Source organism: Perissodus microlepis, chromosome 14, assembly GCF_051167445.1.
Source record: "Perissodus microlepis isolate ML-2025 ecotype Zambia chromosome 14, ASM5116744v1, whole genome shotgun sequence".
Lineage (NCBI taxonomy): Eukaryota > Metazoa > Chordata > Actinopteri > Cichliformes > Cichlidae > Perissodus > Perissodus microlepis.
In genome coordinates this window covers 17,375,000-17,398,387 of record NC_140474.1, presented here as the reverse complement: position 1 = coordinate 17,398,387, position 23,388 = coordinate 17,375,000, and the positions used below count along the sequence as shown (strand labels likewise).

Sequence of the window (23,388 nt, the reverse complement as noted above, 5' to 3'; positions counted from 1 at the left end):
GCAGTCACTCCAGGAGTCACACTGTTGTCGTCATCACATCTATTTTTCCAGGGGAAGTACATATGAGCAGGTTGCACATATTGACAGATGAGAATACTTGAAGCAGAGTCCTTGTGAGACAAACTGATTGATTTTTGCGGGTGGATATCAGTTTGTTAACCAACGGTCCGCTGGAGAAACAAAAGGTAAGTTAATAAGCGACATATTTGATTGTGTTATTCATATAAAGACAAAAAGGGATCCAGTGGTCTAAAAAGAATATGAGTGCAATAAGACTGTAAGGCAAGGCAGTTTTATTCATAATGCCTCTCCAGTGTGCATAAATTGTGTCTTTCGTGCAAACTTCTTTGTGGAATTATTTTAGGCAAACGTGTGGTGTCATTTATTATTATTATTATTATTATTATTATTATTATTATTATCATTATTGTTTTCAATAATAACCACCTGTCTGGTGTACATGGTCACAATAACTAATCGAGATGGCATTTTCAAGGCTGCTTGTTATTTACCACGCGAACATGTACCACGAGGGTGTGTCTGTTGGCACTAATCGCTGGCTACGTGGATATTGCAAAAACGGGATAAAAACCATGATTAATCAGCTTGTCATTACCAAGTAAAATGAACTCGTTCGTTATGACACTGCTGTTTAGCTGTTTCCGTGAAAAGGAAAATCACCAGGCGGATGATGGCTCGGGTTTTCTCAATCATCAGATAATCCACAGGTTGAGACACGCAAAAGTGGATCAATGCGAAGACGTCACGCATCGGATATTGAGGCATATTGTGCAAGGTGTTTTTTGTTGTTGTTTTATGTCAGTCAAACGAAACAACACGTAACTTAGCTCAGAGCCTTGATGGGTCGTCACGAGTAATAGAGAGGTTATCAGTGTGTGTGATTGAGGTCTCCCTTTGTCCCCGACAGGCGACTTTATCTGGAAACAACCGCTGAATGTACGGTCACGCTCATTATTTATTTATTTATTTATTTATTTACTTATTTATTTATAAATCAGTTATCTTAGAAATCGTGTCAAAGTAGGCCAGACATTTCGACCTTAAAGATGCGTGGCACACCCCTTATTCCTGTTTAAGTGGAGTCAGTGTTGTCTCTGCTTTAACCCATTTCTCTTTCGGCGCCACAATTGTCAGTTGGACACAGTTACCATGGCGATAACTGGACACTAAATTACGATCGCTGTCATAGTGGTGTAACATCATTATAATGGTAGATATAGAGGTCAAGGTTGTTTTTTGTTTTGTTTTGTTTTTTGGATTCATGTATTGTACAGCTGCCCCACATTGTATTGATGTTAATATATAGGGCTCTTTTCATATTTAGTTGGATTTATTGGGTTTCGATAATGCCTCAGGGTTATTAGTTACCCAAACTAATTTCCTTCAGACACCCGCACTACTCCAAAGTGTAAAGTGAAACAGGAAGATATGGCCCAGTTATCCCGGCCAATATTTTAAAACTGTGTTAAAAGGTACGCCTGATATCTCACCAATACAAAGCAAATAGTGTGGTATCAGTCAGGGAAGTGCAAATTGAGGTGCAAATGAAAACTACATGAATTTGCACTTCCCTGGCTTTGAAGCACACAGGAAAAGCCAGTGGGGAAAAACAACAACAACAACAAGAACAAAAACATCTGTCATGTGATAATTTCAAATATCACCTAACCTCTGTTTCATCTGGTACATGATAGGCTATTGATAGAACTACTATACTATTATTATAGGGTCTCTATCTTGCAATATAAAGCGCATTGAGGCAACTGCTATTGTGATTTGGCACTAATATAAATTAAATTGAACTGAATTGACTGAGTGTTGGTGTTAGTGGGGTGTGGTCATCTGTAAAAACACACACTGTCATTTTAGGATGGATTTTCCTTCATGACCTTGTTGTGTTTTTTCCCCACAACTCCTGCATGAGAGTTACACATTTGCCAAGCAGTATAATGCCAAAGGTTAAACCATTATTTTTTTCATGTCTCTGTGATTCTGGAGGACTCTGCTGCCCTTGTGTACTTCACTATCTCACTGCTGTTATTGCTTTGTCCCTCCTTGGCCTTTGTTTTTAAAGCTGTGCATGTTATACTGTAAATGTCACTACAGTACAACAGGCTGCCCTACCACAGTCCTCTCCCCTCAGACAGTGTCTCCTCTGCATGCCCTTCACCTGTACTACCAGACAATGTCTAACCCTGTCAGCCTGTCTCCCAGTCTCACTGGCTTTCAGCTTGCCCTTTCCTCGTCCCAACATTACAGGAAACAGCCTCCATTCAATGTTGTTGCCTTTTCCAAACAGATATCATCACCACGTCTGCCCTTTTCTAGTTCTGTACTCTCAGAAAATAGAAAGCCTGGCTGAGGAACTTGATATTACCAAACAATGGTGCAGATTAGACAGAGGAAAGATGGAAAGGCAACTGCTCAGGTGTCATGTTCACACACAGGGAGAAAAAGGCTGGCAGAAACAATCAAATGATACATTATATGGGGAAGTACAATTGTGCCAAATCTCTAACTCGTTCTCACAGGAAAAATATGACACTGACCCACCCAAGGTCAAAAGTTCTACACTTCAGAAGGAAGCCAAATTGAACTCTAACAAAAGTCATTGTAATTTTTGTACTCATCTGATGGTCATGGATATTGGCCAGAGAAGTAAGTAATTTTAAGCTAAACCTATGAAGCTGATATTTTAGTACTGGTGTAAAAATGTTTTGTCTTCATCCTTTTGTGGGTTATTTGATAGGACTTGGTAGATTACAGATTTGTGTCATATACAAGTACATTGTAAACCAAATTATGATATTTTCTTAAATATAATCAAGTTATTTAGTGCCTAAACCTTACCTAACAGTGAGTAAACTGTTAAACTGAACAGTGACTGAAACCGAAAAGAAACAGTAAGCAGCAAAGTATAAAAACTCCACTACTGACTAGATTATATATAGTGTTATATATAAAACACTCAAACCTAAGGAATTTCATACCTTCAAACACAATATCGTAAAAAGACAGTGTAAAATAACAGGCATCAATCATTTTTCTACACATCTCATCTTAATGTCTAGCACTCTAAATAAATATTCTTCTGCTTTTCAGCCATTAAAAGTCAAGACTTTTTGCAGGCAATCTAAAATCAATCTAAAATCAATGCCTCAATTGCTGAAACCATTACAGAACTTTTTCCAAGATGATTTTATTTTACTGCTCAAGGGACAGCTCTCTATGTGCTTACAAAGAGGGATGAGTGTTGCAGTCTGAATAAACTTGCTATATTTTGTGTGACACTGATTGCTTGCCCTTTAACCTCAGACTATCTTTGGCTCCTCTGAAATCAGCTGAGGTTGTCCGGGTGGCCACTTAACCCTGGACACTTACTGTCATATCTATGCCATTAGCAAGTGCCTGAGTGAGAAGGACACAAAAGAGCATCAAACTTCTCTCCATCAGCCTCGGTATGGTTCTGTCTACTTTTTCAAAATTCTCTCCTTCCATTAGCACCAAAGTGACAGATCGAGCTTTAGATTACCAGTGCAAGAGAGCAGCTGGCTGACACACATTACGCCATATTGCTCTTGCTGTATTATGTTGAGACATATTATGCCAAGACATTATTCACATGAATAAGTGAACAATTCCCCGTGTCAGTATGACCTCAGATTATGCTATTTGATAGAAAAGCAATCTTGTGTATGCACACACACACACAGGTGACATGATACATTTTCCTCATAATGTTTACTGATGCACAGCCGGTGGTAATGCATCAACAAATGTAACATATTCAGGGAGGAATGATGCCACATTGTAAGTGCTAATATTTACTAATAGCCACTTGAGGTATTGCAAAAACAAAAAACAAAAAAACAAACCATTGAAAAAAACAATTAAAAAGCCTTTTAAAAAGCATTCAGGTCACTCTCCCTCTATCATGTTCATAAATGTAATTTTTGTGATGTCATCACCAATTAACGGCTTAGTGGAAATCTGATCTGTGGGTGGGCCCAGGAGGATAAAAAAAAACTTTCACTGACTATTGATTATTTCTGATAAAGGCTCATCAAGCAGCCAACATCTTTTAGAGCACAGTTGCTTCTTGCTATCTGCCTTTTTTTTTTTTTAAATTTATCCCATATCATCCTGGATAGTGTTTTTCCAACAGCAGTTTAACAGCATGTGAAGAGTGAAAGATGAAAGTGAAAGACCATTGAAAAGGGAGTTGCAGGTGGCTCACAGTCAAATACCTTCCTTTATTGTAACCATCATCACGGCTGTCAGCTCTTTGATTATTGTGATTTTAGCCACAGTCAAACTAGCATGAAAGATGAAGCATTATAGATTAAAAAAAGAAACAAAATCAACTAAACAATTGTCCATGAAACAAGGAGTGTTTGACAAAATAAACATAGATGACTTGCTTAGCTAATGAATGACCAATTTTTTTATGCCTGCTGCATGCTGCACGTGAGCAGATGCAGTGTTTATTAATAAAGCTGAACTGCATGTTAATCTTCTCAACATGCACACCTTGAGAAAAGAGGACAGAGCTTTCTGTCTTGTCTGCTTAGTAACAGCTGTGAAAAAAAAGTCCTGCGCTAAAGGAAGCTATTTTCTTTTCTATCACTGGGATGTTACATAGAACTTTAAAGGTCTTAATAATGCAACATATAAATGAATACATTGATATTATTTATTTAAAAGGGACAGTGCATATTTTTGAATATATCAATGTAAATAAACAGAGTTAGCCAAAAGGCTACTTTTCATCTGTTGTCCCTGGCAGGTCAGACTAAAACGATAAATAAGAAATTCAACATACCATCAAACAATGTACACCAATCTAGTCCAGACAACAAATTTAAAACATAAAATTTCATAGGACAGTAAGAATATGCAGAACAACAAATACATATAAAATACATTAAAAATAACATATATTAATATCAAATTCCTGATCACAAATCTGATTCCCCTTTAGCCATTATTTGAGATGAGTTTTAAATCACTCTTCCAGTGATGTTGGATTTTAACATGATGAACTCACTTAATGGTTTGATTCTCAAATCATCACCTTATGATTTGAGAATCATAAGGTGGAATCTATAGAAATGTACTTGTGTGTGAAACAGGCATTTAACAAAAAACATTTCTTCTGTTCAAGGTCACATGCAAGGATTTTTGTTTCAGATGTATCATTCTATTGGATGGGACAGCTTCATCTGTTCCTCCAGTGTCATCTTATGTCACATCATTTTAGAAATGTCCCAGTTACTATTGTGCTGTTTAGATCTGTTTATAGCTCACAAATCAAATAAGTGGAGCACAACATACAAATTGCAAGTGCGCAGGAATGCTGTTGTTCATACTACAGCTAATGACCATAATGGGATAATTTGTTTGCTTAAATGCATTATGTCCTATACCAGTGATGCAGCTGAACACAGGCAAATAGACAGATGGCTAGATGGACATAAATAGACCCAGTCAATCAGAGGACCAGTTCAGTTCTCTTAGAATTAGTAGTCGATACTCTCAGTTAACAGTACTAAAGTATGGGTTATAAAACCTCTGGAAGGTGCAGTGCAGACATCCCATGGTTTGTTTATAGATCATGCATGTTGAACTGCAGACTTGTTTTGTTTTATTAGTTCACACAGAGCATTGTTCTGCTCCATCAAATCCATTGCTGTCATGCTGTGTTTCCCATCTACATTCATTTAGAGTGAAGTATTATAGTCAATAGTCACTGTCAGCTGATGTATAACAATCTATCAGACACTTTATTTGCACAAGCTAATTTGATGGGGCTTTGGACTGCTCACTAAACACTGATCCATGACACGTATTTGCATTCAACAGCCATGTACAGTGGTATCATGATATTAGAGTGACAAAAAACAGAAACAGATTAACTGAACCTGCCATATGTTTTGTTTGTTTACATGCTACAAAATAAAATCAAGAAAGTGGTCTAAGTTGGTCTCAGAGATTCAAACACTAGAGGTCAAAGGTGATACTCATTCATTATGCACCGATCTGCTAAAACACAGCCAAAAAAGACCCAATCTGTTCATTTTACACATTCTCACACACCTGAATTTTTATCGCCAGATGGTCTGGATGATGTCAGAATGCAAACTGATTAACTGAGTTTCAATGTTACTATAATTCCCCTTACAACTGATCACGGAATAACTAGGAGGTAAGAAATTTCATAAATTGACTTGTAAAAAAATATATCATCAATTGAGGGTATAGAACAACTTGATGCATATTTTTTCAGCACTTGAAAGTTGAGCCCAATTCTGTAGTCCTTGGATTACTGCACTGTGTCCAAGGACAGATTTTACAATCTCACAACTTTTCTAAAATCTTACTTTAACACTAAGAATTTTCGGGACACCCAATGTTATTCACACAAGTTTTTCTCAGTGGATTTAAACCAAGCAACATGAGGCAGCATTTAATGTCTAGAAACTGCTAAAACTTCCCATCCATCCATCTATCCATCCATCCATCCATCCATCCATCTATCCATCCATCCATATGTGTAATACCTTTTTAATATTTATTATTAATTTCTATGTTACTGTGAATTGCGTTAATGATATTGTGAAAAACAAACTTCCCTTCCCTGTGCAGAATGTCATGACAACCCACATAATAACGCCCTAGATATTTTAGTCTGGGTCAAAGTGGGGAACCCACCGGCTGATTGACACTCCAACATAGCGAGTTGTGGAGCCATATACCTTGGATGTCTAAAAAATGATTAATTAAATAAACTGAAAATTAATAAATACATAAAATATTTTAGCTCATTATAGTTTGCCTGGACATAACAACATTATAGTTGCCTAAACATAAGAGATATCTCTGTAGCAGACATGGTGTGTGTCTGCACGTGGGTGCGCACTGAATAGCCTACATAAAAATAGGTCAAGGTTGTGTGATGCCCACAGAGACGAAGAAGCAGTCTCTGCCAGAAAAAGAGAACATGTATGGCTCTGAACACAGATCATTGCGCAAGATAAAAGCTGTATCCACAAGCATTTGACATCTGCTATACTCCAAAAGGCTGGACAGAGCAAGTGTTGTGCGTGATGTGAGTCCTCTTTCCTCTCACTCAATAGGTGCGTAATTGTGTGGTCATCATCTGTGCAGTATACCTTGAATGCATGTTCATTGTCGCTGTTTTTGTCCCAGACTGCAGACATGAAGGTGCTGGAGTGGAGTGGGGAAAACAAACAATCAATCAAACAAACAAACAAACAAAAAAAACCCTGACCGTCTATTTTATCTTTCTTCCATTCTCTCTCACCCCCCCTCTTTCTTTTTTCATTACTCTGTGTCAGCAGTTGCCATGGAAACTATTTTGCTCATCATCTCTTCACTCCTTGTATATATGACTGGTAAGTACAACCCTACTCATGCAACACACACGTGCATCCATGCATACACACACACATGCATGCACACTCGCCGATTGTCCATAGGGAGGCAGTGTTGGCGCAAGCGGTGACATTTCATGGAAAAGGACTGGGGGTGGACAAGTCAAATCCATAGAAAAACATCAGTTTAAGTGTGGATTTTACTGATTGCATGCCTGGTCTCTTATTGTGTGGGACTGAATTTGCAAAGACATGTTTTTCATCTTTCACTTATGGCCCTCTAATTTCCTGTGTTTCTCCCCTTTCTGTTTTCTTTCCACCTTTTCACTTTAACCACTTAACACTCTGCCTCGCAGCTGCAACAAACACTGATACAGAGGGGGGTGAGTACTCTTCCTGTGGTCTCTAATGGGGTCAAACGTTGATCTTAAGTGCTTTACTGATGATCTATTCATGTTTAGATCAGACTCTTCGGATGTACTGATAGAGCCTTAAAATTACCAGACCAAGTTATTAACCCAAACAGATTCTAGTTTTGAAGACATATGAGCAGTAATTTGGCAAGAAATAGAGTTGATAAAGTAGGATAAATATATAGGATTTCAAAATCCATGAAATCTAAAGTGTTGCATCTAAAGAGCACTGTTTCAAAGTCAAACCATCATAATGCTATTACTGAAAAATCACTGCTTGAAGTAAATGACATTTTATATGAAATCTATTTAATATGTGATATTATTATATGCAATATTGTTTCATGCCAGCTTTCCCCAGCTTATCTCCTATTGACATATAAAGCTATAAATATTTGTACATAAATAACAAGAATCTATTAAATAAGTACCATGTGTTTTATATTGTGTATTGTGTATATATTTATGTAAGCTGGATATGATAATGTGTGAAGTTACAATTCGTTATTACATTAGAGTTTCAGCTTACAGTGCCACTCCAGACTGAAACTAGAAACACACTGACTTAGGCTTAGTATAATCATTTTAGCACAAACAAAAATACTGAGATATCCTGAGATACTGTTATTGAGATAAACATCCTGTTCACAATAACATTTTGTTTCTGAAAAAACAAACAAAGAGTATTTATCTTTTTAAACACACGCTCTTCCAGTCTTTATTAGCTGAGGAGAGAGACAGATCACTGAGTTAGTGGTCTTCTATATCCATTTCATTTTCATTAACAGAGCAATAATTTCCTGAATGACTACCAATACCCTTAGGAAAGCTGATTTTAGTTGACTAATTTTCAAGATGAGTCATAAAAATAATTATATAGATTACAAAAGAAGAAAGACATGGATTTTGTCACAAAACACTCAAAAAAGTGTATTGATAATAGTGATACAGGCTTGCAACTGAGACAATGTGTTTTGATTTCTCATTGTGGTTTTATAAATGTGTTTGTTTTCCTGTTTGCAGCAACCAATACATCTGAAAACCCATTTATTTATGGTAAGTTAAAGCAAAACCTTCTGAAATAACCAGCACATTGAAAGTAATTACATAGACATAGACTCATTGTAAATCCCTAAAAATAAATAAATTAAAATTTTTTATAAAGCATTATTTGCGATAAACAATGATTAAATTACACCCCTGCTGTTGCTTTCTTTCTTCTGCAGACTATGAGACCTTGAGGATTGGGGGATTGGCATTTGCAGTAGTGCTGTTTACACTTGGCATTCTTCTAATCCTCAGTAAGTTAACCTTGTGTGTGTCGTTTCATCATGTCTACACGCGCTCTCCACTATAACCAAATGTTACAATTTAATTATAAAAAACTGCATTTTCATAGAATTTTCACATCATTCTACTCCATGACCTTTCTTACACGTTGTTTCACAATCCAGTAACACTTTAATAGTGATAACACAGATGTTTCGTTCACAACAGAACAATACAGCTGACAGTTTAATGTGTTTCCAGGTCGGCGATGCCGCTGTGGTATTAACCAGAAGCCCAGGTATGTCAGTGTCCCTCTCTGATTTACAGAAATGATTTTTTAAAAAAAAAGCTGCATGAAGAGCTTTTTTGGGTCATACTATTTGATTTAGTTGCCATGACAACCTGTGGATCCTCTCTTCAGGGCCCCCGGAGATGAGGAGGCACAGGAGGAGAATCTGATTGTCTCCAAGGGTAAGATGCACATTTTAACTCTTGTCATTTCCTCCTCACCTCAAGCTCACCCTCTGACATACATCCATAATTAAGTTTCCTTCTGAGAGAGCCCATAGAACACAGGAACTGGGAAATCTGCTCCTTTTGGCTGCATTTCGAAATATCTGCAATATCTGCTTTTTTTTTTTCTTTCTTTTTTTTTTTTACAGTTAAAAAGCTTTTAAACAATCAGTCAAACGTGGGATCATTTTTTGCAGTGTTTCTGCTCTCATGTTATCCATTTGTCTAAAGCTACTGATGGAAGATGCATTGTGATCCTTTGGTCACATAAAACCAGTAAAATCACAGCAAAAAATATGCTTTACGATATGCTATAAAAGAAAAAGTGCAAATATAAACAGTGTTATTACTGTCATTATTACATAACAGTGCTTGATATATTTCAAGATATTTTTAAATAACATCTTGAAGAGGACATATATTCTTACACCCCACAAAAAGTTGGTGTATACCGTGTATTTCCCCATTATGTGGTTTTCAAGTTTTAGCTTAGAAATATTGCTTAGACTTTTCATTTTAAAGTGGCTTTTAGTCCACTGTATATAACCCATGTTTTAAAGAGATGTTTCGGCACCTGTTGCTTTAAATCTTAGTGAATCTTAGCTTCTTTTCATGCCGTCTTCAAGAAGAGCTCAGTGATTCACAAGGTAGCAGGGAGAAAATTTGTCTTTAGGCTTTATACCAGAAAGTTTTTCTTTAAGATATTATTTTTAGTTTTAAAGTGAACATTGGTTAAACTTATGCAACAAAACTACTTTAGGTTTGGGGAACAATCAAGGTTTGAATTAAAGTACACCTTTTCAAGAAAGCATATGGACTATGTGTTTTAACTGAATATTTTGATATGATATTTATAGCATTTTTACTGAATTGCATGAGTTAACTTGTGTGAGTTATAAGAGTATCTTCCACTCTAAAATGCGCATACCTTGTACATTAAGTGAGTGAATACATATACTCTACAGTAGTGCTCTTTGTTATAAGGTCACGAGTACAAAATCCATGTACTCCTTGCATACTTAATGGCCCTCAATTAGCAGCAGAGCCCTGAGCATTGTCCTTCACCTTCAAGTGATTGCAAGTGAGTGAATGTTTTGGCACAGGAGAGGAATATTTAACAAGAAATAACTCTGGGCAAGTTTAATGTTTTGCATGTTCGCTTCAGCTAACTCACTCATCATTGACCTTTTTCAGCTGCAGCAGCTGCCAAGGAGACTCCACCAGAGAACTGAGGCAACTCTAAAGAACTACCTTCTGAAATGAAGATTTTATTTGATACTTGTCTACAATAATAGTGAAGGTGTGGGTGATTATTATAACCGGTCATGCGATAGGGTAAGAGGGGAGGTATATGTTTAGAGGAGTAATGCTGATATGTACATAATTCTTGTGCCTGCTGTTCTTCGTTGTGATCATGCCAGTCCCTCCCTCGCTGCCTGTGCTCTTGTCCATTCCTGTGCCTTTCTGTGACCGTGTCTCCACTTCATTGTCGTAGCCAGTAGCACCTTTAATGCAAGATTGTCTTTAAAAGAAAAGAAGACTTTCAAATCTTGTGTGACCTGCTGTTCCTAATTGTTTTGTTAATTGTCCAGCGTCATATTTTGCCACAGTTAGAATATAACACATACATATATATATATATATATATACAGTATATATATGTATCAATACGATATGTGTATAAGTAGTACTGACAGTTCACAGAAATATGAATATCTTCATTTACGTTTAAGTGTGAATGGCTGGGTGTGTTTGTGTGGCCACATGAGTGTAGTTATGTGTGCATGCATATCCTGTATGTGTATGATTGTGTGTACATCACAAGTGCATGTGCATCTCTACATGCAAATGTGATGAGCCTTATATAAGACAATCTCAACTGCCACAGCTCTCTTGAGGGAGCACAGTAGTGTGCAGGTACCTGCATGGGCCCCTCCACCGCAGTGTTTAACAGTTCATAGTGGAGGAAGCTTCTGCATCAGCTATCTCACTGCCACCTTCTCCACATATCCACTCCACTGCTCTGTCACTGGCTCCGTCAGGATTAGCTAGTCTCCAGCAGGCTATAATTAGTTTTCCCATACACACTCACTGGTTCCACAAATCTGTCGAGCCAGGGTATCGTTCTTTTCTCTTTGTTATTTGTTTAGTCAGTCTCATGATGTTTTAAATAACTAGACATGCATTACACTGCCGGAAGAGAGATTAAGTTTGTCTGTGGAGTTTGAGAGTCGTGATATTGATATTATTTGTTTGCCAGACTACATTAATAGTAGCCTAATGTAAGCCAAATTATAGAGAGAGTATAGATGACTAGTCCTTGTTGTCACCCTGCTGCCAGGTCGGGTTTTAACCAGTATTAAGTCTGAAATTAAACATGACAGCTATACAAGTAAATATGTTCATTCTTCACACAAGAGTCTTGTTGTGTGGCAACCTGTTGTGCTTTGGCATAAATAAAAGTGGCTGAACACAAAACGTGTATTTTTATGTTTATTTCTTTTATTTCTTTTTTGTTTTCATTTTGCTGAAAACCTGATTTTGTTGTAGAATTTGGATTCTTATTGTTTTCTTCAGGGAACTTTTTATAAACATTAATTTACATGCAAACGTCAAACAGCATTTGAAATCACTCTGCTGTTTTCCAATCAATGTCAGTCAAGGTTATAATACTGTCACTTGGGGCTATGAAACCATGTGTCAGGGAAAGATTTCTCCACCTGAAGACTCTATAACATGCCGCATTTTCTGTTACGATTCCAAAGGTTGAAGCAGCTTTTGTTTATTGGCACCAGCTTGCAAATTTTATGAGACTATAAATATGTAACTGAGCGGCTGAACTAAAATATGCCTGAGCGTGGAGGGGTGGTTTAGTGGGTGGGGATTTCTACTGTGGGAGTCTGGTCTGGAAATGCAGACAGGGCCACCCGCAGACACACCTGGACAGTGGTGATACAGAGCCTTCTGCAGCTAAGGTGAGTGAATGCTCTCTTAAATAAATATTAAAATAAATGTGGCACAAAAATCTGTTACCTTAAAATTATTTAAATAAATGTTAGAGCTGGATCATGTATGGAAGATACATGTTTTAATAGCTTTAAGTTAATCTCTGTGTTTATTTCTGTATTAAATGTGAATTACCGGCATTCCTGCAATGAAAAGTTTAACCTTTCTATGCAGGCTGTCCAGTAAACAATAGTCCAAAACATGTTCTCATGGCTCAGTTAATATGTGTTGTAAAGCTGGGTTTAGAGGACAGTAGTTTGTTTGCTAAATATCCTGCTAGATGCCCACTTTTAAAGAAATCTCATAGCAGTGATGTAGTGCTTGACTTTAGGGGTGCTGTCTTTATTTGCCAAAATCACTATATATCAATTAGGCAGTCGTCACAGCAGCTTCTTTTCCATGTTCTATCTATAACCTCTATCAGACTGTGCAAGGTTCAAGGTTAATGAATATTGGAGCTGTAATATATTAATGAGTAACTGCCCGGTATGCCCTTATGCTCAGTGGTGCATTGAAAAGGCCCAGGCACATAAAGGATTAAAGAACTGAAGTTCACAATGCACACAATGGCATGCTTGAAGTAAGTGGAGAGAGCCAGGGAAAGTCTCAGTTCTTTAATCTGTTTAAGTTAACAATTAAAGACTTGGAGATCAAACAAGAAATGCGTGTTTGTGGGAATGCGTGTGGTTTTGGTGGTGGGGAGGGGTGGTGAAAGATGTTGGCAGAATGGGTGGGGAAGAAGAATCAATACTGCCATTAACCTCTCAGTGAAGATCAAGGCAATCGCTTTGCCATTAAGACTGCAGTAGGCAACCCACAGGGCAATTTGTTCAGGACATATAAAGTTTCCAAGCCTTTCAACTGCCTCTCATCTAAAGTGAATAAGCCCAGTTAAATTAGCTACTAGAACAGTCAAACTTTATTACAAGAGAAGGGCTGTAGAAACAAAATACCCACAAACTTTTTAACCCACACACGCTTTCACATACCAGACCCAATGGTGGGAATACTATTGATACAAAGGTTTGTGTTTAATAATTTAAAACAGTGGACCTTGGTGGATCACGGGTTGGTAGATGCAACCCCCCATCGCCCCACACACGCACACTTTAAATAAAAAAAACCTATTTGTATTATCTTTTTGCAGTTTGACCAGCTGAACACACAAACAAGACAAGACAACATGTCTTCTCCTAAAGGTGAGTTACACAGCAGCTGAACTGCTCATTATGAACAAACGCCAGGGCAAGGAAACAGACGCATTCGAGTGACATAACATTTGCAAGGTCATAACTAAGCTTACTGTTGTGATTCTGAGTCAGAACCGCAAGTGAGCATGTTAGTCATATATCAGGGGAGCGCAAAGTTCCCTTTTTTATTGTTATTAATATTATGAACAACAATACAAAGGTTAACAATGGTCATGGAAAACATGACCTTCTAGCATTTAAGCATTGTTTCACAGTCAATCATGCTTACTTAGAATTTCTGCATTACTAGTCATGCCTCTGGCTTTTTGGTAATAAGGTGATATGATAAATTAGATGACAGTGAATTCAAGTGCATTTGTGGAGGCAGTAAAATAAGAACAAATTTAGGGGCTGATAATGGAATACAGAATCATTATTTAAAGAAACATTTGGACTTTTAAAGCCACTTACGATCTGCCAGAAGAGCTTGTTGTCTCTGCACAACTTCAGACAATGGACCAATTTAGACTGTCACCCTGTTTTCACAACGTGCACAAAATAAAACACTGAATTGAGCCCCGAATGTGTCCAAATCACAACACAGTGAAAAATAGCTTCAATATTTAAGCTTGATGCAGCTTGCAGTTATGTGTCTGTAGAAAACAGTTTTTACTGGCTCTGTAACTCTTTCCACTCGCTGTCCTTCAATAGGTGCAGATGTTGACCCTGATGCAGACTTTGTATATGGTAAGCAACTACGTCTTGAAAAAGTGTATCTCATCATAGTGTGTAGAAAGCAAGATACAGTCAGTTTCTGTCGTGAGGATTAGGGGTCTGGGGGGTGAGGGGGTGGAAAGTAATGGTGTAGTGACAGAGCGCTTTGTGAATTTGTAGATTATGAGAAGCTGCGTCTTGGAGGTCTGATCTTTGCCGGGGTCATTGTGTTCCTTTCCATCATTCTGTTGGCAGGTAAGACAGCATTCCCATCCTATATGTGCTGTGTTTTGTGTTTGTATAAGATTTCATATGTGTTTCAATGGAAAAGAAAGGAAAATAGAAACAAAGGCCCTAACAAATGGAATAGCTAAAGTGATGATTGCCGAGGACATGGCTGGAAAGGCTGGCTGAGTGTGAACAGCGAATGCGGATACAGAGAAATATGCTCTCTTTTTCTAGTCCCTGTCAGTACTCTCACTGAAGTATTTTGGATCGGCTGAAGGCTTTTCAGGGAGTTTTTAGGACATCCTGATAATAATGGAGTAGTTTAACTATCCATAAGTTTTGATAGGAGTTAACTATCACTTGGTTTTGCTTTTTTCTCAAGGGAACAAGATCAGAAACTGTGGCAAATCCAAGGTAAGATATTGCCGGATGGGTTTATAGTGACATCTGCTGGTCATTATGAAACAATAACTTGTTATATGATGAAACAGTACTCTGTTTTAACTTCTGCATAGTGCAAATCTTCATAAAGCTAATGTTAACATGATATGAAAAAGGCATTAATGAATGCAACCCCTACATGAAAAATGACCTCATTTGTTTTCTTGTCAACAGCCAAGACGTGGTGATGAGGAAGATTACTAATCTGAGAAGAACCATTGTGGCAATGTCCTGCGATACATGGCATTGCCGTGAGCTGTTATGTGTGTAAGAATGTAAGGCTTTTGTAAAAATAAAGTGTATTCCACCACGCTTTGTTTGTGCTTGATATAAGAAGATATAAAAGTAACTAATTATACAATTAAAAAAAGAACATAACAGTAAAATGTATAATCTGACAGTATTAAAATGTTCATATGCATTAAAGTGAACAACAAAGGCAGTTACTGAATAAAAACAAGTAAATGGTATCCAGAGGATGATAGCCTTCCAGTTAAAAGAATCACCTGACATTTGACACCTTAAAGAACAAAAACAAGTCTGCTCGGAAAGGAAACGCCCAACCCAGGCACAGCGTCTTTTCAGTAGCCTACCTGGAAGTGGTTTGCATTACAAGCTCCCCATCATAATATAAAAGGCTGTATGCAGAATTGTATGAAGTTTACACTTTGATAAAGAGAATGGTAAGTGGACAGTGTTTGTACGGCACCTTTCTAGCCTTATAGAGTCCACAGGAAATGATCTAGACTCACACCAACCTGTAATAAATCCTCCCTTTGCCTATGAGGCATCCGCCCAACAAGTTTCACATGTTTTTTTTCTTCTTTTTTTGCATAAAACTCCTGACAGTTGATGAAACATACACAAATAAACAGCGCAAAAACAGCTCTGACGCCGCGATCTTAATTCCACAAGGACCTCGGGTGGAGAGATAGAAGAGCGTCCTTCGAAATTTCTTCTGGTTTAGTAATTGCTTGTGATTCATAGGTTTACGGGAAATCTCTCACTTGAAACTAATTTGTGTTGATTTGCAGTTACTCTTCCTTCTAAGTGGGCGGCATCCAAAAACTGAGCAATCAAAAAGTCGCTAAAAAAGAGACGCTAAAATCCCTCTTTCGACAGAGGTCAATAGTTCAGGTTTCCACTTGTAATTCGTGTGAACTTCATATGTACTTCTTGTAACAAAAACAACCACAAGGTGGCGCCCTCGGATCAGCATGGCGATTAAAGGAGTCGCACGACGGGGCCGTGAGGAGGGAGCTGCTGACTAAAGAGAAGAAATTCAAAGTGTGGGAAAAATGCACTACACTGAAACACAACACCGCGAACTGTAAATTTCGAGGAACGTTAATTCTGCAGATTACATCAGCGTCAACGTCAAAGCATAAATAGAGGCCCCGAGGTTGTATTTAAATAGTGCAGTATATGAAAAATTTTCCCTGACGTGGTTGTTTTTCCTTTTTTGTTTTGTTACAGAAAGAGAATGCACACATCAAAAGTTAGGCCTGCTTTCACGGCTCCTTGCTGGGAGGCAAACAGGACTTCCCCTGTTTGCCGTTTCATCTGAGCCAGTTGGAGTCGAGCAGCGGCATCATAGGTACTGTATTTTCATCGCTGCAGCACAAATGACAAAGCGCATTAATCATACCGCCATAAAACTGCGCCTGATTAATTATCCCTGAATAAATAAGTCGTTACAGAGAGAGACAGGAGCTGTCAACCAGCTGAGTCTCAAGGACCCCCTGCGCTCTTTTTTCTCTCTCTTTCCCTTTTCCCTTTCTTTTCCCATCCAGGCCCCAGAAATTGCTGAAAAATACCGAGCTGTAAAAATTACCGCCCTTACTGCTAAGCGGTGAGGAAGGCAGTTTTAACAGTTGGATCCCCCGGGCCTTGGTTCAGCTGCTCTCCATAAGGGCTTCGGTTGAGGTAAGCATGAGCAGCCATTTATCTCACACTTCACTAGAACTGATAACATCTCTGCACCACGAAGAGGTTTGGAGAACAACACACATACAGATGCATATTATGCCGGACAGGTGTTAGACGCTGATCAGATACTGTTCACATAAGCGTTTAGAGTAACTGCTGGTAACTGCTGAGACAGCACTCCGGGGTGACTGCTGAGAGAGGGTGGAACAGTTTGACAAAACAGTTTAAGGGAAAGTGTTGACAAAGTAACCTGAACTATTCTTGATAAACGCCTAGCACCAAGCTTATGATCTCACATAGACTGGCTGTTTTCAACTTATTTTCTTCTAGTTGGTGCAGTGTTCCTGTGTTCTCATACTCTCTTCTACCCACTTCATTAGGTACACCTGTTCAACTGCTCATTAGCCCAAATAGCAAATCAGTTGATCACATGGCAGTAACTCAGTGCATTTAGCCATGTAGACATGATTAAGAAGACCTAATAAAGAATAGGTAAATAAAGAATCTTGAATCTATTAAAGTAGGATCTGAGCATCAGAATGAAAAGAAAAGTGATTGTTGATCCTTGTTGGTTTCTGAGTATTTTAGAAACTGCTGATCTACTCAGATTTTCTCAGGAGAATGGGCAGGAATGCTTTGAGCTGACTGACAGTAACTCCACTGTTACTTGATATGTTACTTGATAATGCATTCACGTTGCCACAGTATTTGCCAACTGAGCGATGTTGTTGAACAAGCTGTTCTTTTCAGGACATGTAATATCAGCAGCTTGCGACATGCAGGCCTTCAGAAACTGCCCTTCGGTGAATCACTTTCCTGCTTTGGCGATTAATTCATTAACCGCATAACGTCCTTACTGAATTGTGGAAAAGTTCTTGCAGGGATAGCAGTCGTCTTTGTAGCTGCTATTGTTTTCTGTCTTCTCCCTTGTTATTCTCATTACGCTCTTTGTGTTTAGTTGCGTAATGACACTTGAGATTATATTCCTTCAACACAGCAATTTTCTGCTTGCATATAAGGCAGATCACATTTCCATAAAATTCAACAAAAAATACTGCAGTATGCATCTTTCTTGAAATTGTCCGTGTTCTTCATCCACTTCTGCTTCTTTTTGTTCTGCTTCACGTTATCTGCCCCGATCGCATCAAAAACTGCACTTACTTAATTGAACAAAGTAAGTGCGTGGGCCGGGAGGTTGAGATCTCTGGTGTAAAGGATATTTCTTGCCACACTTTGAGCACCTTAGTACCATTGAGCATGAATTAAACGCTACAGCCTAGCTGAGTGCTTTTGCTGATCATGCGCCTCCCTTCATGATTACAGTGCACCAGTCTTCTGATGACTACTGTCAGCAAAATAACACACCTATGTCATAAAGGTGAAACCAACTTAAATTGGTTTGTTGAACATGAAATATGGAATCTCATTTCACTGTTATGCTGATTGACAAATTTACTTTCCTCTTAAAAAGTATTCTACAGCCTCTTAAGCAGTTTTGCTGGACTGCTTTGCTGACATAAAATCATGGCTGGCATTAATTTTTTTTTAAATGCGAATGATCAAAAAACAGAGGTTGTACTATTTGGACCTCCTGACCCTTGTTCTTCTCTTAAGGGTTACCTTAGCCCTTTGGAAAACTCCACAACTCTCTTTGCGAAAAGTTTGGGGATGATCTTTGTTGGCAGTTTTACATTTGAGAAACAAATAAATTCTCATTTTAAAGCAACATTCTTCCAGCTGAAGGCCCATTATTTTGGTATCAGCCAGGCTCTGCTCTCTTGTCTCCAACTTGTTCAAATTGCGGCAGCCCAACTCTTTACAGGCACACGTAAACGTGACTATATTTCATCAGTTTTGGCTCGTTTAAACTGCCAGTACGTTATAGAATTGGTTTTAAGATTTTATTGTTTGTTTTAAGTCTCTAAATGGATAGTAGCTCCCTCTACCTCTCCGAACTTTTAACTAAACATACTTCAAACAAAATCTGGGGTCAGCTGATCAGTTGCTTCTGATTGTTCCTAGAAGCAGACTAGGAGACTGGGCCTTTGCAGTTGCTGCGCCGAAACCTTGGAACAGTTTTACTGTGAGGTCAAATTAGGATCTCTCCAACACCCAACATTATTAACACCCATCTGAAGGCCCATTTTGCTCCCCAGCTTTTAATTGTTGTTTGCTTCTATGTCTTGTCTTATATATGTATATACACACACACATCTATCTATCTATCTATCTATCTATCTATCTATCTATCTATCTATCTATCTATCTATCTATCTATCTATCTATCTATCTATCTATCTATCTATCTATCTATCTATCTATCTATCTATCTATCTATCTATCCATCAGTCTTCTTCCACTTTATCCGGGGCCGGGTCGTGGGGGCAGCAGCCTAAGCAGAGAAGCCCAGACCTCCCTCTCCCCAGCCACCTCCTCTAGCTTATCCGGGGGAACAACAAGGCGTTCCCAGGCCAGCTGAGAGATATAATCTCTCCAGCATGTCCTGGTTCTGCCCCGGGGCCAGATGCCCGAACCACCTCAGCTGGCTCCTTTCAACGTGGAGGAGCAGCGGCTCTACTCTGAGCCCCTCCTGGATGGCTGAACTTCTCACCCTATCTCTAAGGGAGAGGCCAGCCAACCTACGGAGGAAGCGAATTTCCGCTGCTTGTATCCCCGATCTCGTTCTTTTGGTCACTACCCACAGCTCGTATAAGTTCGTATAAGTATAAGCACAGTACCAAGGGCTCGGAGAAGAGCTCAAGAAGATGTGGAGGGTGAAGGTAACAGTGGTCCCAGTGGTAATTGGAGCACTCAGTGCAGTGACTCCCAAGCTAGGCGAGTGGCTCCAGCAGATCCCAGGAACAACATTGATCTCTGTCCAGAAGAGCACAGTCCTAGGAACAGCTAAGATACTGTGCAGGACCCTCAAGCTCCAAGGCCTCTATATAGACATGACAATGACTTTGCTGTATTCAAATGGCCTCCACAGCTATCTGATCTCAGTCCAAGAGAGCACCTTTGGGATACAGTGAATCAAGAGATTCACATCATGGAAGTGTAGCCAACAAATCTGAAGCAACTGTGTGATAATCTCTGTCGAACATTTCCAGCACCTTGTTGAATTTATGCCATGCAGAATTAAGGTAGTTCCGAAAGCAAAAGCAGACTCAAGCTGGCACGAGCAAGGTACATGCTGAAGACAGGAAAAAAACAAACGCAACAGAAAAAGAAAACAGCCCTGCTCCAAAACAGTTGGGACACTATCTAAAATGAGATAGTGTCCCAACAGGATAACTCCTGTTTAATTCACAATATCGTATATTTTCTCGGTTGGTATGTTTTCAATGTTCTGTTGTCGATAAAATGCAGGTTTACGAGATTCGCAAATCTTATGTTATTATTTATATTTTACACAGTGTCTCAAGTTTTTTGGAGTTAGGATGCAAAAGCTAGACCAACGCTTATGTTGACATTTAAAGACTTCAACACTTCCAGCTGTTTTCAGGTCTCCCAACAGCCTGTTTGAAATAGTACTGTGTTCTGCCACTGATAATGAAAATAAGTGAAGCAGAATATTCTTAGTACTCTCAATGGTTCTTTCCCAGTTGGCCGCAGTGAGCACATGTCTTAACGTAGCAGCTCACATAGTCACCATACCAACAAATATGTTTCTTAAAGGTAAATGTTGTATTAGGTAAACTTCATTACATTTACCAACACCTGCTCTCACATGCACACTTGCCATATCTATTTTTCTGTCTCTGTCTTCTTTCACTGTCTCTCTGCCACTCATTTTCTCTCTGTGCTATGCATCAGTTTATTGCTGACATGATCTGAAGTAACAAACCAAAACAGGAAATGTTTAAGTGAAAATTCATATTTACAGTTTTACAGTATGTTGGGTTTTTTTTTTTTAATTTTTTTTAGGTTAACCAGTTTCACCAGTTTCCTGATAGCCTAACTGCTGCACTCTGTGTATTATGTATTTACTCTACAACCTCAAGGTTTTCATTAGCCAAGCAAAATCATCATTATATACCAGTCACGGACTTGTACCATCTATTTCAAGGTTTTCTGTTTGTGACTTTGTTGCAATTTGATGAAAAAGTCAATTTAAAAACATCCACCGCATGACCACTTTGAAGAAAATTTAGAACATATGATTTTTGACTTTAACATTTTGGGTAGGAGATAGAGCATGTCATCCACTAATCAGTCAGTGGTTCGATTTCCAGTTCCTCTGGTCTGCATGTCGGAAGTGTCCTTGGGAAAGATGCTGCATTCAACATTGAGTGGTTTGGATAAATAAAGTATCTGAAATTATTAAACTACCATATGTATGTGAATGGAGAAATGTGGCTTGTAGTTTACGAGCTTTAAATTGTCAGTAAAACTATAAAAGCACTATGTGAATACTAGTGTCTTTAATGTTTGCCATAATTAAAATTTTGCTACTTTAAAGTTTGCTAATTTAAATTAGAGTAACTGCTTTTTAAACTGTTTGAATAACTACATTTTTGTACAGTAAGCGTAACCAAAAGCATGGATCACTGAGCCACATGTTATTGATCTGTGGACCAACATCTTGAGGAGTCACTTACTAGTTTGGTCCTATACTGTTTGCTGGTAGCAGCCTATACAGGAAATAGAGCAGTATATGATCTTCTAATGATAACACCTTTAATTGTGACCACTGGGTGTCACTAGATATCTCTGATCAATATCTCTGTTAAAGCTGACTTTCTGAAGTCTTTAATGTATTCAATTTCAAATGATGATGTTAATCCTTTACCGAGCTATGCAAATTTCCTTCTTTTTAAGCTTCCGGAACGCAAAGCTAGTAAATGTGTTTGTATGTCACTCGCTATGGAGCAAGAGTAGTCGGTCTCTGGGTTGCTCCCACAGAGGACAGCTCCAGCGGCAGCCATCTTGAAAGTGGTGGTATCGCCCTGGCACAGTATGTTTCTGTCTGAAGGCGTTCCGTCTGCTTCAGAATCGCAACGTTCCACGTCTCCGATATTTGTCTCTCCCTTTTTTCCCCACCATCTTTCTTGCCTTCCTCTGTCTCAGCCATGCAAATAGTCTCATTTGCAAACCTAAAAAAACAAGTGGGTGGATGAGGGGTGGGGGCTGAAGAGATGAACCACCAGCCAAAGAAGTTGTCCCCCCTTATAGCACATACACGTCCTCCGCCCTGCACCCTATCGTCTCGTTATCCTCCCCAGCTCATTTGAATAAATTAGCACCCCTTGGTGTATTTTGTGCATGCGCATGTGCTCGCATGCAAAAACACACACACGTGCACACACATTCACACTCATGCAAACACTTAGCAATGCAAGCGCGGTACGGTAGGATGGCAGCCAGAATTCTATGTCCTGTGCTTTCCCGTCATGCAGACACATGGTCACGTATGCACACATCCTCTGATGTGCTGATACACTTTAACGCATCTGCTACAACAATCACGCATGCTCGGTTTAAGGCAAATACACTCCATTGGTTGGCAGCTTCCTATTAATGTACTGCAGCATGGTGGTGTGTGATTCATATTAGCCTAATGCAGAGGCTTGTTCACACAAAAAATGCATGCAGATCCAGTTATCCTGCTCTAGCACGCCCGTTAACTTTGACCATATTCTGAACTGCCTCTTAATGTAAACTGTAGTTTTGCTATTTTTAAATTCTATTTTCACTCTTCTAAAGGATAACTCCTTCAACTGACCCATCAACAAATGAACAAATGCAGCTTTTCCCTGATCCTCAAAACATAATTTAACCCCATCATCTGTTTTCCTGCAGTTCTGCTCATTTTGATCCCTGTGACCTTGCATCAGGCTTAAGCAGCAATACCATGTACCCTCTTCCCTTCTTAATTCTAGCCTTTCTAAGGTTTCATTGGGCTGAGGGGCTGTGCATTAATACTGGATACATTAACACTAATATGATCCTAGCATGTAGTCAGGGCCTGAGGGGAGCTGTGATTGTCTGAACATTAACATTAACATCGACATTAACTCATCTGCCTCACTCTCTGTCTGCACCTTGCCCCTCCCTCAGCCTTCTCTGTTTCTCTTCCACCCTCCTCGCCCAAACTCTCTTCTTCTCTTTCTCTTAATACACTTGCTTCCCATTTTCTTCCCTATCTCCGGGCAGCGATGGAGGAGTGATGGAGATGAGTCACATTCTGCTGTGGTTTTTAGCGGTGTGGTGGCAGCCTGTCCTGGATCCTGTCCACAGTGACAGCCACTAGAGCTGTCAGGGAGCTGC

The 23,388-nt window shown here is 38.9% G+C and overlaps 1 protein-coding gene across 2 annotated transcripts; it reads left to right on the top strand.

The window, feature by feature from the left end:
- The first annotated feature begins 3 nt into the window (after positions 1 to 3).
- Positions 4 to 12,088, top strand: fxyd6 (FXYD domain containing ion transport regulator 6). Of its 2 annotated transcripts, none has more exons than XM_084950941.1 (8): positions 4 to 185; positions 7,383 to 7,436; positions 7,772 to 7,798; positions 8,852 to 8,884; positions 9,055 to 9,129; positions 9,359 to 9,395; positions 9,519 to 9,568; positions 10,805 to 12,088. In XM_084950941.1, the coding sequence occupies exons 2-8, from the start codon at positions 7,388 to 7,390 to the stop codon at positions 10,840 to 10,842; spliced, it is 309 nt and encodes a 102-aa protein (XP_084807067.1). In that variant the 5' UTR covers positions 4 to 185; positions 7,383 to 7,387; the 3' UTR covers positions 10,843 to 12,088. The 2 variants fall into 2 exon arrangements, with proteins under 2 accessions (XP_084807067.1, XP_084807066.1); XM_084950940.1 differs by having other exon boundaries at positions 6 to 185; positions 7,380 to 7,436.
- Positions 12,089 to 23,388: the final 11,300 nt, after the last annotated feature.

Bases quoted from the DNA above. Each gene is read 5' to 3' on its own strand.
- fxyd6 (XM_084950941.1), top strand. From the start codon at position 7,388: ATGGAAACTATTTTGCTCATCATCTCTTCACTCCTTGTATATATGACT. The intron at 9,396-9,518 runs GTATGTCAGTGT...TCCTCTCTTCAG, and splicing joins GGTATTAACCAGAAGCCCAG to GGCCCCCGGAGATGAGGAGG. The intron at 9,569-10,804 runs GTAAGATGCACA...GACCTTTTTCAG, and splicing joins GAATCTGATTGTCTCCAAGG to CTGCAGCAGCTGCCAAGGAG.